The 19,230-nt window shown below is 41.8% G+C and overlaps 1 protein-coding gene across 3 annotated transcripts in view; it reads right to left on the reverse strand.

Moving 5' to 3' along the window:
* Nucleotides 1-19,230, reverse strand: part of LOC124720053 (histone acetyltransferase KAT2A) — a 343,302-nt gene that overhangs the window by 219,138 nt on the left and 104,934 nt on the right. For all 3 annotated transcript variants that reach the window (XM_047245315.1, XM_047245316.1, XM_047245314.1), the window contains one exon: nucleotides 8,446-8,569. In XM_047245315.1, coding sequence (XP_047101271.1) covers nucleotides 8,446-8,569 — 124 coding nt within the window. The remainder of the gene's footprint in view (nucleotides 1-8,445; nucleotides 8,570-19,230) is intronic.

The raw sequence follows: 19,230 nt of genomic DNA on the forward strand, positions 1-19,230 counted from the left end.
GATTAAGAAAAGGCAAACCTACGTTTCTAGCATTTGTAGACTTAGAGAAAGCTTTTGACAACGTTAACTGGAATACTCTCTTTCAAATTCTGAAGGTGGCAGGGGTAAAATACAGGGAGCGAAAGGCTATTTACAATTTGTACAGAAACCAGATGGCAGTTATAAGAGTCGAGGGGCATGAAAGGGAAGCAGTGGTTGGGAAAGGAGTGAGACAGGGTTGTAGCCTCTCTCCGATGTTATTCAATCTGTATATTGAGCAAGCAGTAAAGGAAACAAAAGAAAAATTCGGAGTAGGTATTAAAATCCATGGAGAAGAAATAAAAACTTTGAGGTTCGCCGATGACATTGTAATTCTGTCAGAGACAGCAAAGGACTTGGAAGAGCAGTTTAACGGAATGGACAGTGTCTTGAAAGGAGGATATAAGATGAACATCAACAAAAGCAAAACGAGGATAATGGAATGTAGTCAAATTAAATCGGGTGATGCTGAGGGGATTAGATTAGGAAATGAGACACTTAAAGTAGTAAAGGAGTTTTGCTATTTAGGGAGTAAAATAACTGATGATGGTCGAAGTAGAGAGGATATAAAATGTAGACTGGCAATGGCAAGGAAAGCGTTTCTGAAGAAGAGAAATTTGTTAACATCGAGTATAGATTTAAGTGTCAGGAAGTCGTTTCTGAAAGTATTTGTAGGGAGTATAGCCATGTATGGAAGTGAAACATGGACGATAACCAGTTTGGACAAGAAGAGAATAGAAGCTTTCGAAATGTGGTGCTACAGAAGAATGCTGAAGATTGGATGGGTAGATCACATAACTAATGAGGAAGTATTGAATAGGATTGGGGAGAAGAGAAGTTTGTGGCACAACTTGACCAGAAGAAGGGATCGGTTGGTAGGACATGTTCTGAGGCATCAAGGGATCACCAATTTGGTATTGGAGGCCAGCGTGGAGGGTAAAAATCGTAGGGGGAGACCAAGAGATGAATACGCAAAGCAGATTCAGAAGGATGTAGGTTGCAGTAGGTACTGGGAGATGAAGAAGCTTGCACAGGATAGAGTAGCATGGAGAGCTGCATCAAACCAGTCTCAGGACTGAAGACCACAACAAACAACAATTGTAATTGAATGTAACAAATGCTACAAAGTTTTATAATAAACTGTGTGGTTGAAAATCTATCTCTCTCTTCTGCTAGAAAACATCTCCCACAGATAAAACACTTGGATGCATACAGAAACTGGTTTTAATGAGAGTTCTCGGCATGAATTTTTGTATTTATAGAAAAGAGTTTTTTGTTGTAAATTTTTGCTTGGTTTGGAAAGATATAGCAAGAGAGTACTTCTTTCAGCACATTAGTTTGTTCTGCTGCTGTTTCATAATTTTCTGTCATTACAGGTACGTTATATGAAAAAGCTAAACAGTCTTCTTCCACAGGATTCTTCTTAGAAAGAAGGGAAACTCTCCATCATCCCCTCTCAGATTTAGTGGTAAGATGGCCCACTGGGTAGCCTGTCAACAACTGAACAGAGATCCAGCGTGAAAACAGGAAGAAGGTGTACTGAACTGTGAAAAAGAAAAAGAAAACTAGAAACAGCGAATGTTCCAAGCTTAACAAGTGCAATATCGTGTGAATATTAACACTTGTGGCGTCGTGGTCAGGTGATGACGGTGTTGAACTGTGAAGCATACGAGCCGTGTTCAAATCTCTCTCTCGTACCATTTCTCTTTATTTCATTTTTCTTTTTTTTTCCACAGCATTATGGACTGTCTGTCCGGTCACTGAAATGTTCATTCTCTTTCTGTAGTCTTGGTAGTTGCCATACTATACATTGGTTATAGAATATGAACCATGTGGTAATAATACACTACCATCACAAGTAAATGTGATGAACAGTGACAGAAGGCAAGATACCACGTAAACGTCTCACAGAAATGAAAACAAACAAACAAACGGATGTGAACTACAGGGTTATTACAAATGATTGAAGCAATTTCACAGCTCTACAATAACTTTATTATTTGAGATATTTTCACAATGCTTTGCACACACATACAAAAACTCAAAAAGTTCTTTTAGGCATTCACAAATGTTCGATATGTGCCCCTTTAGTGATTCGGCAGACATCAAGCCGATAATCAAGTTCCTCCCACACTCGGCGCAGCATGTCCCCATCAATGAGGTCGAAAGCATCGTTGATGCGAGCTCGCAGTTCTGGCACGTTTCTTGGTAGAGGAGGTTTAAACACTGAATCTTTTACATAACCCCACAGAAAGAAATTGCAAGGGGTTAAGTCGAGAGAGCGTGGAGGCCATGACATGAATTGCTGATCATGATCTCCACCACGACCGATCCATCGGTTTTCCAATCTCCTGTTTAAGAAATGCCAAACATCATGATGAAAGTGTGGTGGAGCACCATCCTGTGGTACGTTTACCTCCCTGCTTGCTTTATTCGTCAACTTCCGCGAGCTACGCGTGAAACTTGCCCGCACGCGTTCAACCGTTTCTTCGCTCACTGCAGGCCGACCCGTTGATTTCCCCTTACAGAGGCATCCAGAAGCTTTAAACTGCGCATACCATCACCGAATGGAGTTAGCAGTTGGTGGATCTTTGTTGAACTTCATCCTGAAGTGTCGTTGCACTGTTATGACTGACTGATGTGAGTGCATTTCAAGCACGACATACGCTTTCTCGGCTCCTGTCGCCATTTTGTCTCACTGCATTCTCGAGCGGTCTGTCGGCAGAAACCTGAAGTGCGGCTTCAGCCGAACAAAACTTTATGAGTTTTTCTACGTAACTGTAGTGTGTCGTGACCATATGTCAATGAATGGAGCTACAGTGAACTTATGAAATCACTTCAATCATTTGTAATAGCCCTGTATTTTACAACAAAGAAATTCAAGAGTCAAAACTTCCAAGATGGAATGCAACTTCAAAAACATTAAAAACATATGTTTTAACAGAGCACAGAGAGACTTTGTGATTGTGAAACTGCTGCACTCACTGGTTGCGGCTTAGGTGACAAATTATTATGTTTTCACCGTTTCCTTGGGAGTGATCCCATCACCTGGGCAAGGAGACATATCTCACTTACTTACCAGGCATACAAATAAGGTGTGTCAGTAAGAGATTCCTATCATATCACACGTGTACTGTCACTAATGTTGTGTATGACACACCAGACATAGTTTCCGGTGGAGGATTCGGTTGACTTGTCATCAAATGTTTGCGTTTCCCATTCAAAAGCCACTTCCTTTTGGCTGTTAATAAGAGTAGTTGTGCACAATCAACTGTCATTGTAGGTCCCTTCCTTAGACCTCACTGCTGCAAATGGATGCTACACCAAGAGAAAGACACAAATTTGAATACAGCGAACAGTGGGAAAAAGAGGCTGCAGAGAGATTTGAGCATGGCTCGCCTACATGGCCGGGCAACATCTTGACCATGACCAGGGTTGCCACAAGCTTCCCCAAGTGGAACTCCCTGCTATTTCCCTGATTTCCAAACAAGTTTTAGCATTTTTCCCTGGTGAATTTTGAGATCTCAAGGGTGAATATAGACATAAGTTGGAGGGGGGGGGGGGGGGGGGGGGGGAATACAGGGAATTCTGTATTTCTAAATGTGTGAGCAAAAATTTTAAGTACTAACATTGACACATTTTGTAATGAACTGTTTTTAGATGGAGAAAGCAAGCCAAATAGTATACGTATTTAGTTAAGACCCCTGATGTTATTTTATTTCAGTAAAACAACAAGACACTTTTGGCGGCAAAAATATGCATTTCCTTGGAGTCGCAAAACAGATTTAAAATACCTTCACTAATTTCAGAAATAACCTTCTCAGGTAAAAGTAGGCTTCTTGAAAGAAGTGTATAAGGCAGGGAAGAGTTGTGCAAACCAACACTGTAGGTGATCGCCAATAAAATGTTGATTCTACTATGTTCATTATTGCCAGTTATTACCCACTGTGTTATGTCTATTGTTTTAGAGGTACTGTGTTTCTGCCCACTAAGCTGAGTGGTAACACATTTGGCTACCAATCAGTGGACCTGGGTTTGATTCCTGGGCAGGTTGGAGATTTTCTCCACTCGTGGACAGGGTGTTATGTTGTTATCATCATACACACAAGTCACCCAATGCGGTGTTACCTGAACGAAGACTTGCAACCCGGCAGCCGAACTTCCCCGGATGGGGCCTTGCAGCCATCAATGCCACGCAATCATTTGATTTTACAGGTATTGTGTGATTTTTCTTTCGAGAAAAATATGAGTACATAGCGTACAAACCACCAACGACTGCCACAAATTTTTTCTTTGTGTCGTCAATACTTTCTAATATATGAACTACTTTCAATGTGCCAAAATGTACTAGAATAAATAAAATGTCTATGAAATGGCGCACTGTAGAATGCACTTGAAGTGAGACATTGCAGTTCCTGAAATCCATCACACATGGCCTCTAGCCTGCCAAGTAGCACTGCAGTCGTGTGCCAAAGGAAAAAACACGAAAACCTGCCACATTACACCAAACACATACAGACCCGGCCTGCAGGCAGATCGATGAGACTATGTCCAATGGGGAGGGCCTGCACTTTACGGGAAACGACGAGCTTCAGATCGGCAAGCCCGATCCATTACATACACCCACAGAAACGGCCTGCGGTTTTGCCTGGTCATCAAAATTCCTCATGTGGCCAGCTATTCACATGTTACATGTTGATGAAATGAGACTACAGTGATCAATCCGTGCAACAGGTACTAGCGCAAAGATTCCAAGAATCGATACTAAAGAGGATAGGTAACAACTCATCATGAAGATGATCGCTGAGCCACAGATAGGCACGTTGTTGTTGTTGTTGTTGTGTTGAGACTGGTTTGATGCAGCTCTCCATGCTACTCTGTGCAAGCTTCTTCATCTCCCAGTACTTACTGCAACCCACATCCTTCTGAATCTGCTTAGTGTATTCATCTCTTGGTCTTCCTCTACGATTTTTACCCTCCACGCTGCCCTCCAATACTAAATTGGTGATCCCTTGATGCCTCAGAACATGTCCTACCAACCAATCCCTTCTTCTGGTCAAGTTGTGCCACAAACTCCTCTTCTCCCCAATCCTATTCAATACTTCCTCATTAGTTATGTGATCTACCCATCTAATCTTCAGCATTCTTCTGTAACACCACATTTCAAAAGCTTCTATTCTCTTCTTGTCTACACTATTTACCGTCCATGTTTCACTTCCATACATGGCCACACTCCATACAAATACTTTCAGAAACGACTTCCTGACACTTAAATCAATACTCGATGTTAACAAATTTCTCTTCTTCAGAAACGATTTCCTTGCCATTGCCAGTCTACATTTTATATCCTCTCTACTTCGACCATCATCAGTTATTTTGCTCCCCAAATAGCAAAATAGCAAAACTCCTTTACTACTTTAAGTGTCTCATTTCCTAATCTAATACCCTCAGCATCATCCGATTTAATTCGACTACATTCCATTATCCTCGTTTTGCTTTTGTTGGTGTTCATCTTATATCCTCCTTTCAAGACACTGTCCATTCCGTTCAACTGCTCTTCCAAGTCCTTTGCTGTCTCTGACAGAATTACAACGTCATCGGCAAACCTCAAAGTTTTTATTTCTTCTCCATGGATTTTAATACCTACTCCGAATTTTTCTTTTGTTTCCTTCACTGCTTGCTCAATATAGAGATTGAATAACATAGACAGGCACATAGGAAAGACAATCACACTCTCACTAAATTTTCAGCCATAGCCCTTGTCAGAAAATGAGAGCACATACACTTTCACATAATCACTCGGACACAACTCACACACACACAACTGCTGTCTCCGGCCGCTCTCTGATCCAAACAAACCACTCCTCACGCGTCCCTGCCTCTCGTCGGCAGCTGCCAGGCTGGGGGCACGGAGTGGTGACAGCACTGACTGCAATCTGAGGGGGGTGGTAAGAAGGGGAGAAGCAGTACGAATGAGGGAGCTGGGTTACAGGGTACACATTCAGCTGCGCCCAGCCACTGACAATGCACGACATCTCAATAAACAAATCATTTCATCTACTGAGACAAAAATGAGGTTTTTACAGTGTTTTTTTCAAATGTTCCTAATTTTCCTTACATGTTCAAAATACCCTGATATTCCTTGATTTCCCTGATTTCCAGAACTTGTGGCAACCTTGATGACACTGTTGTTCTCTTGGGCTGCTCTACTGTATTTACTCAAATCTAAGCCGCACTTCTTTTCCGGTTTTTGTAATCCAAAAAACCGCCTGCGGCTTAAAATCGAGTGCAAAGCGGATGTTCTGAAAAATGTTGGTAGGTGCCGCCACAGCTAACTTCTGTCGTCGAATATATGTAGCGCTTCGCAGGCACAAAGATAAATACTGGCACCAAAACCTCTGCCACAGCTAATAAATTAAAAAAAAAAAAAGGTGGAAGATGAGCTTTTTTTCTCCACCCTGAGTTTTGACCACTGCATTTTCATACATTATCCAATGAAGTAAATACAAATTCCGTATTGTTCATCTTCGAATGTAGCAGCATTTCGATGTACTACGAAAATGCGACTGGCAAGACTGTTTGGGATGTTTGTCAATATGGCCAACTCTGCATTCTGAATTTTTTCCTACCTGTGACAAGAGATCATTGCTAATAGGAACTTTTATGAATTATGAATCACATGCAGTATTCTCTTCACCATAATAATAATACGAATATAAACATTTTGCCATGTATTCTTTCGTGTTTGCTGCTATCTCATTTAAATCCTGTCTGCCTAATTAACTACGAAACTAGAGCAAGACAACAGCAAACGTGGAAGAATATACATATCATGTCATGTTTATATTCATATTATTCTTATGTCGAATAGTGATACAGTCAGAAATGAAGCACGGCAATTGATTAGATTTTTAAATCTAAGATGACTCTAATTTCTGTGCAGAATGTAATGTACTAAAGAGGCGTCTGCAAAGATTTTCAAACGGAGAAAAAATTTCGCTAAACTCTCATTCAGAACATCTTCTATCATATGCAGTCTATTATTTGGTTCTTGTTGATCATTATCAAAGAAAGCAGCAATGTAAGTAACAACAAATAGCAGTGTCTTGCCATTGTTTCGCTAACGAGACGATTCCTCTCTCTCTATTTTTTTTAAATTGTAAGCGGCGGTAACGCGCACAAAAGCAAGCCATGCCGCGAGCAGCGACAGGTCGTAAACACTCATTATCAGAATGCGACAAACAATGCATGACACAGTACAGTAATGCATTTTCAGCTTTGAGTGATGTAAACTCCTATAACAAAGAGAACGGCACTTATCAGATCAAAGAAAAATAAGCAATCAATTCAAACCAGATGAAGCACGTGAAAAAGGAAGGGTACCTGTATAAATACGAACAGAGTGCCTGACGCATTGCAACGGCTACCTGGTAAAGCTTAACTGCTAAACTTACGACTCGAACCAAACTACTATAGCTGTATCGTCATTCATTCGACCTAAATTGTGTCTCATATTACAATGGACCAACTTTGTTTGGATTTGGAGGTGCGGCCTAAAACTTTTCTCTCCCCTTGAATTTCGAGTCCCAGATTTCACGTGCGGCTTAGATTCGGGAAAATTTTTTTTCCTCGATTTCGAGTCTCATTTTTCAGGTGCGGCCTAGATTCGAGTGCGGCTTAAATTCGAGTAAATACGGTATATTGCACTTTTTGTCCTTGGACTGTTCACTGTTTCTATTCTGCTTTCTTTTCACAGTTCAGTACATCTACATCTACATCCATACTCTGCAAGGCACCTGACGGTGTGCGGTGGAGGGTACCTTGTTTACCTCTATCGGTTCTCCCTTCTGTTCCAGTCTCGTATTGTTCGTGGAAAGAAAGATTGTCGGTATGCCTCTCTGTGGGCTCTAATCTCCCTGATTTTATCCTCACGGTCTCTTTGCATGCTTGATCTGTGTTCAGGTTTTGACAGCCTGTCCAGTGGGCCCTCTTACCACAAAATCTGAGGTTAGGTTAGGTTAGTGTAGTTTAACGTGCTGTTGACAACGAGGTCATTAGAGACGGAGCGTGAGCTCGGGTTAGGGAAGGATGGGGAAGGAAATCGGCCGTGCCCTTTGAAAGGAACCATCCCGGCATTTGCCTGAAACGATTTAGGGAAATCACGGAAAACATAAATCAGGATGGCTGGAGACGGGATTGAACCGTCGTCCTCCCGAATGCGAGTCCAGTGTGCTAACCACTGCGCCACCTCGCTCGGTAATCTGAGGTGGGGGTGAGGATTTGTATGATGGGGTGTTTCCCCTCTTAGCACCAATTTTCAAAGGTTTATAAAGGTTCATGGGTTTTTATTCCTTTTCCCATCCTCACTTCATTTTTCCCAGTAAGCAGTCGATCGAGGATGCCGAGAATGCAACGTGTTGAACTCACCTAGGGCATGGTTGCAGCTGCGACACGGGTCTGAAAAGTTGGCCAGTGGCTGAGGAGCGTCCACGCGGAGGTTCTTGGACGCGGGAGATGCCGTCTTCCAGCCGTTACACTTGCAGTCTTCACCCTGCGACACAGCACTGTTTCAGAGAGCTCAGAATACAGTGTGAGGGTCACATTCTAAGTTTTTACAAACATCCCTTGTAATGGCACAGACTACTGTAGCACACGATCCTGTAAATTTATTGAAGAATTCAATTGCACTAAATGTGATAACGTCTATTACTGATGTCAAACGTTCCCTCACTTATGATTCCGAATAGATTACAGCTAAATAACAAAATTCTATTAGGCAGTCATGCATTTTAATGTCAAATTATTACCATTTCTTGTAAAATTAGAGTATAAAATGTTCCAAAACAAATAATGAGAATATTTAATCAGATTAATAATACTTACAATGTGAACGCAAAACTTATTACTACATCAGCCTGTTCTACATTCACCCTAGATACAGTGCAAATGCCAGCTCAAAAGGGACTGTGTGATTAGAATATAGAGACTGTGTGATTAGAATGTAAATCACCATTATCCTGTATTAATTGTTTACAAAACTTATTTAATTTCTGATCTGAAACTGTATTCCTACCTAAATTCTGATTATGTAAAACACACAACCATATTTTGTGCTGACAAATTCTGTACACAATCTGTCAAAGTTTCACAAATGTTGACTGTAAGGCAGCAGTGCCTGCCAAGGGGAGGGGGTGGGGGTGGAGGGTATTAGTAGTAGTAGTAGTAGTAGTAAGTTGATTTGTGATTGTGGAAAGTATCAGGTTCATAAGTGTACACGACACTGTATTAATTTTGGGCCAATGTTTACAATAAATTACAAAATGAAACACATTTTAGTCATCAGGATTATTAGCATACATAAAAAACCCAAGACTCTTCTTTTATCCACTACAGCTAATAAGAATTCATTTTGTAGTAACATTATCACTCAACGCTAGCCTCTCAGTGGTGTATATTGGGTCATTTTACTGATCAAATCACACGGAAATTTTTCTAAAGTGTAATTCACATTTCAATAATAACCATGAATTTTAGTATGTAATTGAATGGTAGATTGTAGTTGTTACACATTTATGATACTACTGAGATGCGACAGTATTGTCGTAAAATTAGTCATTTGTTATTGTTAAAACAATTGGTACTCAGGAAGTGGTAGAGTAGATTGATCACAATGACTGTTTTCGGAATGTGGACAGCGGGTAGATGTGTGGGTGAAGGGGAAGTGTAGAAGAAAGAAGCACAGTGTGGTGGAGAAAAGAAAATTTCATGAAGATTTTGCAGATGATTTTTAACAATTTTCATAAACGCTTCGCTCAGCAAAAATGCTCCGAATCACTTTGTTCAACTTCAGTTAAGCAATTGCCTTTGTAAAACACTGTTTACACCTGGTTTTGTAGAATTTTTGTCAGTGATGAATTTCAAGAAAGTTGACTGACTGTCATCGGTTGTTGTCCCAAAAGATGTTGACACTTTACACTGAAGTACACTCAATTCTGTATCCGTATTAATCTGAGAAAATTGCCTGTTTGTGGTGGATACTGCACAATTTAACCAAAGCTCAAAAATACACTCCCATCAAAGGGTGTGTACAAATGCTGAAAATATATGGGAATAAAAAAGGAATCACCATTGAGTGGCTGAACAAGGATGCAAGATGAATTGGACAGAATTTCTTATATGAAGTCTTCACGGATTGTCAGCCGAGTAGCGTCGTCGTCTCATAGCAACGTTTCGATGGAATGCGTCTCCATCATCTTCAGGCAAAGTGTCGGGATATCTACGGTCGCAGACTGATATCTCTGCTGGACCACTCTCTGTTTATCGCCACCGGCCAATCACACGACTGCGGAATCACCCAATGCACCTGGAGCGGCCAGTGGTTAGAGTGACACGTGTGCAGGGTTCGTGTCCCGGCGTCTGTCTCTGTCTGCTCCATCCGTGGCTCTTGGTGGAAAGGAATATTCTTCTCTGATTTTCTTGATTTCAGGCTCCTAGGCTGTGCTGAGATGGTAGCCACTGTCGCGGTTGATTAGGGTGTCGTGTAACCGTATTTCTATGGACTCTTCGATTACAGAGTCCCAAAATCCATTTGTACTGCATATTTTTTTGTGTCCTCGAAATGGAAGGTGTGCTTCTCGTCAATACTTCGTTCCGCCACAGCAAATTTGTTGGTCTGACCCAAGCGTACGTGCCTAATGTGTTCACTGCGGCACTGTGAGATGCAACGCTGCGTCTGTCCTATATATTGCATCCCACATTCGCATCCGATCTTGTACACACCAGGTGCCGACAGACCTAGTGGATCCTTGGTTGAACCGAGAAGGTCTTTGATTTTTCCTGCTGTGGGAATTCTCGTGATCTTGGCCGTTGGAGGACCCGTGTATGGCAAGAACGCACAGTCCATTGCTTCGTCTTCATCCGGTCTCTCTTCTCGTGGTCGGTCTTCAGAGTTCTCCTTATTTGTGTCTCACTGTATCCATTTTTCTTGAAGGTGTCCTTGAGGTGTTGCAATTCTCCTGGCAAACTTTCCTTATCGCAGATGGACCTGGCCCTGTGCACTAAGGTGTTGAGTATAGCATTGCATTGCACAGGGTGGTGGCAGCTGTTGGCATTAAGACAGAGGTCCGTGTGTGTTTCCTTTCAGTACACTGCATGTCCCAGCGTGCCGTCCACGTTTCTTGTGATCAGGATACCCAAAAACGGTAAGCTTCTGTTCTCTTCTGTCTCCATGGTAAATTTTATATTTCCATGTATACCATTGAGGTGTTGATGGAGCTCTAGCAGTTTGTCCCTGCCATGTGGCCAACGTACCTGTAGAAGGCTTTTGGCTTGTGTTTAACAGTGTCCAGTGCTAGCTTTTTGAAGTGCTCCATATATAGGTCAGCTATGCCTGGTGCTGGGGTGGGAGGGGGGGTGGGGGGGGGGGGGAGCCCATAGCTACACTATCTATCTGTTCATAGAACTTCCCAGCAAACTTGAAATAGGTGGTGGTTAGCACATGGTGAAAGAGCTTGATGATATCCTCCTCAAAGTGTTTTTCGAGTAAAGCCATGGTGTCTTCTATTGGTACTCACGTGAATATGCTTAGCAATACCATAAGTTGGCAAGTTAATAGTGTTCAAAATAGGTCGTAATGGGACACCTTCTTTGTGGACCTTTGGGAGGCCATAGAGAGGTGGTGGTGCCGGTGCCCTCGGGTACAGCTTCCTGATGATATCCTTCTCTAGTCCTGAGTTGTTGAGCATCTCAACAGTCTTGTGAGTCACTGTTGTGGTGGGGTCCTTCCCTAGTCGTTTGTAGGCAGGATCCTGCAGGAGGTTGTCGATTTTTCTATTTTGAATTTCTATTTTGTGTGACGAATGGTTTGATCTAAAAGTAGAAAAACATAAGTCAATGCAGATGAGTAGGAAAAGCAACCAATCCTTTAACGTTTCAATGGACTACTAGCGGCGTGCCGTGTGGCAAAATCACACTGATTAAATATCTAGGCACAACATTTAGAAGTGGTTTGAAATGGAACGAGCATGTGAAAATTGTGGTAGGGAAGGCGAATGGCCGACTTCAGTTTATTGAGAGAATTGTAGGAAAGTGCGGTTCATCTATAAAGGATATCGTGTATAGGACGCTCGTGTGTACCATTCTTGAGTGCTCCTTGAATGTCTCGCACCCGCAGAAGATCGGTTGACAGAAGACATCGAAAAACTCAGAGGCGTGCTGCAAGATTTGTCACCAGTATGTTCAATCAATGTGTGAGTACTACAGAGATGCTTGTTGAACTCAAAAGGGAATCCACAGAAAGAAGATGACATTCTTTCTGCAAAACAGAATTGAGAAAATTTAGAAAAGCAGCATCTGCAGCTGACTGCAGAACAATCAATGTACACTTCGCATAATAACCTCAAAGACAAGACAAGAAGAATCAGAGCTCATGCGGAGGAATATAGACGGTTGTTTTCTGCTCGCTCTATTTGTGAGTGGAACAAGAAAGGAAATGACAGGTAGTCGTGCAAGGTACCCTCACCAAGCACCATACAGCGGCTTGCGGAGTACGTGTGTAGATGCAATACAGGTAATTCAGTCCACATATGACACATTAATAAAACTTCCTGGCAGATTAAAACTGTGTGCCGGACCAAGACTCGAACTCGGGACCTTTGCCTTTCGCGGGCAAGTGCTCTACCATCTGAGCTACCCAAGCACGACTCACACCCCGTCCTCACAGCCTTTTAGTTACTGTAAGTAAGGTTGTGAGTTGTGCCTGGGTAGCTCAGACGGTACAGCACTTAAGTAAGGCTGTGAGGATGGGGTGTGAGTCGTGCTTGGGTAGCTGAGATGGTAGAGCACTTGCCTGTGAAAGGCAAAGGTCCCGAGTTTTAATCTGCCAGGAAGTTTCATATCAGCGCACACTCCGCTGCAGAGTGAAAATCTCATTCTGGACACATTAATAATAGTTTGCGAAACTCGCATACAATATATATGAGATAAAAGTCAAATGAGATGAACAAAATCCAACATAAAATTTTCATCTGCAACTAAATTCCTAGAAAATAATGGTTTATATGTTTGGCTACCCTGGACATGGTGCCACCACTGCTTTAGAGGATTGAAGACCAGTTAATGCTGAATGATGTATGATGATCTCTTTGCCACAAGTCGTCAATGAAATCAGGTAAAATGACCATCATCATCACATCTTTCTTCATTGTGAAAATGCCACCTGACACAGCACATCAAAAAGTTGATAATTTGATGGAGAAAAACATGGAATTAGTGTCTCATTCATCTGATTTCACTGCCTACCAACTTCTTTTTGTTCGCTTGTGTCAAACCAAAAATGCATAGTCAGCAATTCTCATCATGTTAAGAAGCCCTTGAATCCACCCAAAACCACGTTTTTGAGGTACTGACATCAGAATGAGAAATGTTTTCCAGCATTGGTTGGAACAAGTGTGTAAGTATTGGTGAACTATTTCATCTCTATTATGATGACTTTAAATCCTTGTCAACAAATATGTTAAATCACTGGTGCAAAACTGTCTGCCAGCACTTATTTTATGATGAGATCTTGTTCACACTCTCTCTCACTACTGAGCAGTACATAAGTTTGGCTGCTGTCATAATTACACATATTATTCTGTATTATTGTCACAAAGTATTTTATATTATGGGCCTCTACAGCTGGTAAAACTGTTTTTTTACTGATACAGAACTAATTTCATGGCCTGAAGTTGCATATTAGGTGTACTCCACATGGTAAAGAGTAATATACAATGTCTCAACTTTGTGGACTATTAAAATAAATAAAGGTAATATGTAAAATATATTCACAATGTGACTCTTCAAGCTTTCCTGGCAGTTGTGTTGTAAATAGTCTTCACGGGTCTGCCACCGGATCACGGTGTGCAAATTTCACAATATTTCCTCGGAGCAACTGTCCGACATCTTCAGGTGGTTCGACCTTGCTCGTGGCTACGTACGACGATGGTATCCGCACACTGATGCACCATTTTTAGACCGTGCATGCGAAGAATGTGCAGCCACAGAAATCGCGCACGTGCAGTGGTTTGCCCTACTCAAACTCCCTCTGCCGAAAATCACACAGCGGCGCTCCCGCGTGTGCACTGTACACTGCGTTTGTCAACAGTGCAGCCAGACATTACTCTTCAATGGCTGTACTAGTCCAGTGTTACGATGGACCTGTTATCAAAGAATCTTGATTTTCGCGTTGTGGTTTAATAGCAGCCAATGCAGGGTTCCAGGCTGTGCTCAGTTGAAATCCTTGTTGATGATATTATCGGCTGTACGGATATGACGCAGTCCCAGAAAGATGATGCCGGGATAAAACTTCTGTTAAGTAAGTAAGTAAGTAAAGAAGATTGAACCTCCAGTGTTATCTAATTACATTCAGACTTCTAAAATAACATAAACAGTAAGTCAATTAAAACTATTCAGGACACCGCACACCAAAACAGCACTATTTCTTGGAGGCAAAAAGGTTCACCTATTCATTCAATATTCACTGTAAGTCAACTGCCATAAATGTAAGATCACACTGTGAGGAAAAATACGAGATGAAAAAGAAAAATATATTATTGATGACAATAGTATCGTTAGATAAATCGGAAAAATTTTATTTAAAGAAATTGATTTACTATGCCTGAAAGCCAAGGGAAGGTGAAATTTTTGATGAACTGAAAACTGTTTGTTTCTGAACTGGTATAGCTCATTTTTAAAGCTCTCGTGCTCTTCTTTCCAACAAACATTTTACTCTGTCCGAAGACTTTATATTTCAAGAGTTGTTTGTATTTAAAATTATCCAAAATAAGGGAAAGGCAATGACTCACCTATGGTGGAGTGATACGTTGCATATAAGCATACACAATAGCTTTTGAGCTCTTCAGTCCTGTCAGTTCGTGTTCAAACCTGTTGTTTCCGTAATCAAATTGTGCAAGTTTTTTTTTCTCAGCAGTTCCGTACGTTTTATGCACTGCTGAATCCCAATTTCATGTTTGCTGTGTTGTAGGATGTCAGCTTCACAGCGAAAAATGTAAAAAACTTTCAAATTTTGGAACTTTTTTTCTTTTTCTTAGATATATCTCTAAAACTATAGGTTTTCCAAAGGTGACCACCCAGTACAAAATTAAAGCAGAGAAAATTTCCCAGAAAATGCACTACTCAGGTTTGATTTTCTGATGAGTAGTATCAGCACTAGAGCCCAGTGTCCGCCTCCGTAGTGCAGCGGTAGCGTTACCGCCTACTACGCGAGAGGCCCCGGGTTTGATTCTCGGCAGGGGACTGGGTGTTGTGTGTCCGTCATCATTTTCATCATCATTGACACACAAGTCGCCGCGAAGTGGCGTCACCTAAAAAGACTTGCAATACGGCGGCCGAACCCCGAAGGGGATATCACAGCCAATAAATGCCATACGATCATTTCATTTTACAGCCCAGTTAAAACCAGTGACTTTTTGGCCCTTCTGAGAAAAAGTCAAAAAAGGTCACCCCATGACATATAACTTGAAAAAAATTCATGCTATTACCAAAACCCCCACGCCACGTGAAAGTAAACTAAATTTCCTATAAGAGACAGATGTAAAATTCAGTTTTCTCATAAGGGGAGAAAGAAGAAAGCACAAACTATGGGTCATCACTGCAAGTGGGTTCTACCTCTGGAAAAGGAAATGGCATTTAGTGATTGAATAAGGATAGAGAAGACAGATAAGCAGTATTGTGAACCACTGATATATGAAGAAATACTGATGTCATATGCACAGTTTTTTTACTCTTCTCTTATTGGCTACTGGTGACCCAGAAATTATTTCTCGGGCACTAGAAGGCCCAGGTGAAGGGTTCTGTGCAATAGAAGGCTCAGGCAAAACGTCAGGGACTGTGGAAGGTCTCGGCTGAAAACTGAGTTGTTGCTGTTCTTCAACTGAAAATACTGTACGAGGGTGATTTGAAAAGTTCTCTGAATCACTACACTGCCTGTAAACACGTGTCATGTCAGTGCTCTTGGAAGAGAGCTGTGGTGGTGACATGGCTATGGTGGTGTTCCCGCGTATTGATTTGCGAAGATGGAAAAATCGAGATTCGAACAGTGATTAATTACTTCGTAAAGAAAGGTATGAAAGCAAAGTACATTTGTGCTGATTTCCAAAATACACTGGGGGACTCTGCTCCTTCATACTCAACTGTTTCCACGTGGACAAATGAATTTAAATTTGGTCGGGAGAGCTTAGATGATGATCCACACAGTGGTCAGTCAAGATGTGTTGTCATCACTCCTGAAATCACTCCAAAAGTGCACAAAATGGCGATGGAGGATCTCTGATTGAAAGTGCGAGAAATCGCTCACACTTGCCACATGTCATCTGAGAGGGTATATCACATTTTAACTAAAGAATTAGAAATGAAAAATTATCTGCAAGATGGGTGCCGCGACTCTTCACGTGCACCTGCACACATGTGCAGTCGCCATGGCAAAATTGTACGAACTAAGGTATGAATTGTTGCCACACCCGCCTTATTCACCTGATATGGCTCTGTCCGACTTCCATCTCTTCCCCAAAATCAAATTTTTTCTTGGTGGATGAAGATTCACTTCAAACGAAGAAGTGATAGCTGGAGTTGACAACAATTTTTCAGGCCTGGAGGAAACTCATTTTCAAGATGAGGTTTCTAGAACATCGTTGGACCAAGTGCATTAATCTACAAGGAGACTACACTGAAAAATAAAAAAGTTTCAGTGATGTAAGTATTTTTTTTCTATTACATTCTGAGAACTTTTCAACCCACCCTCGTAACTGAATGATTCACAATATGATAGAGAAAAATCAAGTAGTAAAGACGTATAATGTTGCAAATATCACATGAATTAATTAATACCTTATGTCACCTCAGCTGCTTCAGACAGTGGTTCTGCAAGGGGCTAATTGAGGTTGTCTTTTTCTTCTATATCAAAATTGCTGTCGACGTTGGAGCACAACCCCTCACACTGCTGGCACAGTTTCGTGCAGTCCTGCCCACTGATGCATACATTGCCCTAGCAATCCGTCTTGCAATTGCAACATATAAGCTGAAGGAGGCTCTCGGGAGCCAGGGTTTTGGTGTGGTAATAGGAGACAATCAATTTTTTTTGCAATTTCCACCACCACGTCTCCAGGTCGGTGTAGGCTTTTTTCTTCATAGATTCGGGTGGGCATACCTTTGAATAAATATGCAACTCATATATCCATTATGTATGAAGGAAGTATAATCAAAGTGCAAATGTTGTGTTTAATAAAATTTGGATGGGCAGTAGAGTACGAAGTCCATATAGCAGTTGAGGAGGTCAACCAAACAGCTGCCCGTGGAGATACAACTTAGCAGCAATAAGACATCATCAGTTTCACAAAATGCGAAAAATACGGATAGAGTAATCTCCATGCTGATGACGAATGCAGCAAAAGTGGAATTGTCTCCAAGTAAGCAGCTGATGATGATGATGATGTCACAGTAATAGTGCAGACAGCAGAATTCCTGGCTTTGACTCAGGAGCATGTCACAATCGTGGTTGAGTGATGGCTCTCCAAATCCCCCCCCCCCCCTTTGCATATTTGCTCAAGCCAGGGATGATGATGATGATTTTTGGTTTGTAGGGCGCTCAACTGCGCAGTCATCAGCGCCTGTACAAAGTCCCAATTTTTACACAGTCCAGTTTTTTTTTCACAGTCCAAACTAGCCACTGTCACAAATGATGATGATGATGATGATGATGATGAAATGATGATGACAACACAAACACCCAGTCCCTGGGCAGAGAAAATCCCCAACCCACCCAGGAATAATGATGATGATGAAATGATGATGACAACACAAACACCCAGTCCCTGGGCAGAGAAAATCCCCAACCCAGCCAGGAATCGATCCCATGATCCAGAGATAGCAACTAGCCATGAGCTGCGGACTCTCTCAAGCCAGGGAGATGTACAGCTTCTCTGCTCTTCCACCATCTGAAAAGTCCAGCGGAGAAGGGTGTTGCCAACCATGTGCTCTTCCCCAAAGCAATGAATTGTTGCAACTATCTCCACATTATTCAACGAACGCAAAGTTAAATTTTTCAACACCCTCTCCAAAAATCTAAATATTGTATCATACATTAATAAATTCACTGATCCTTCAATCCATCCAACAGAAATAATAGTGGCTTATGAGAAATTTGTGATTGCCCCTTATTGTGGTAACCATCCAACTGTAACACTGCAGCTGAGGTTTGAGCAATACGTGACATCAGCCTACAAGGTATCAGCAGAAGCAACTTTCATAAATTCCACTGAAGCTTCAGATGAACAGCACAACTGTAGAGTTTTAGATCAGGAGCTACAGTAGAATGGAAACTACTTGTATCCAGAGCATTGGGGATGAAAGTTGCCAAAAAATCTGCTGTCTTCCATCACCACTCTGAAACCCTGGCTCCCAAGAAGCTACTTCAGCTTATACGTTGCAAAAACAAGAAAGCTTGCGAAGTTCAGCGTGGGTGTAGGTGGGCAGTACTGTTCTACACAAAACTAGGTGAGGCATTGTGCTCCGACATCAATGACAGTTTTGACACAAAACACAAAAACGACTGGGCTGAGTGTCTCACAGGGCCTATGTCTGAAGCAGTTGTCGTGACAGAACGTATTAATTCGTGTAATATGAGGGTAAGTCAATTATTATCCACAAAGTAGTTATAAAATTTTATTGTAATCAAATAGGGAACTTACAAGATCATCATTTTTCGACATCGACTCCTTGCATTTCAACGCACCTGGTCCATCGTTGTACAACCTTCCTAATGCCCTCATAAAAAGAAGGTTCTCGGTTGAGCTGCGAGCCAGGAATGCACCGCTTCTTTCACTGCTTCATCCGAGGCAAATTGACAGCCCCTTAATGCCTGTTTGAGTGGACCAAACAAGTGATAAAATGAGAAGGAGCATGATCAGGGCTATATGGAGGGTGATCCAGTACTTCAAATTTGAGTTTCTGGAGTGTTTCAGCAGTGTGGGCAGCAGAATGCAGACAGGCATTGTCATGCAACAACACAACACCTTTTGACAGCAATCCTCGGCGTTTGCTTTGGATTGCAGGCTTTAGCCTGACAGTAAGCATCTTACTGTAACATACACTGTTTATTGCTGTGTCCCTCTCCCCATAATGTTCCAGTGCTGGACCTAGTGGGTCCCAAAAACCCAT

Source organism: Schistocerca piceifrons, chromosome 11 (genome assembly GCF_021461385.2).
Source record: "Schistocerca piceifrons isolate TAMUIC-IGC-003096 chromosome 11, iqSchPice1.1, whole genome shotgun sequence".
Lineage (NCBI taxonomy): Eukaryota > Metazoa > Arthropoda > Insecta > Orthoptera > Acrididae > Schistocerca > Schistocerca piceifrons.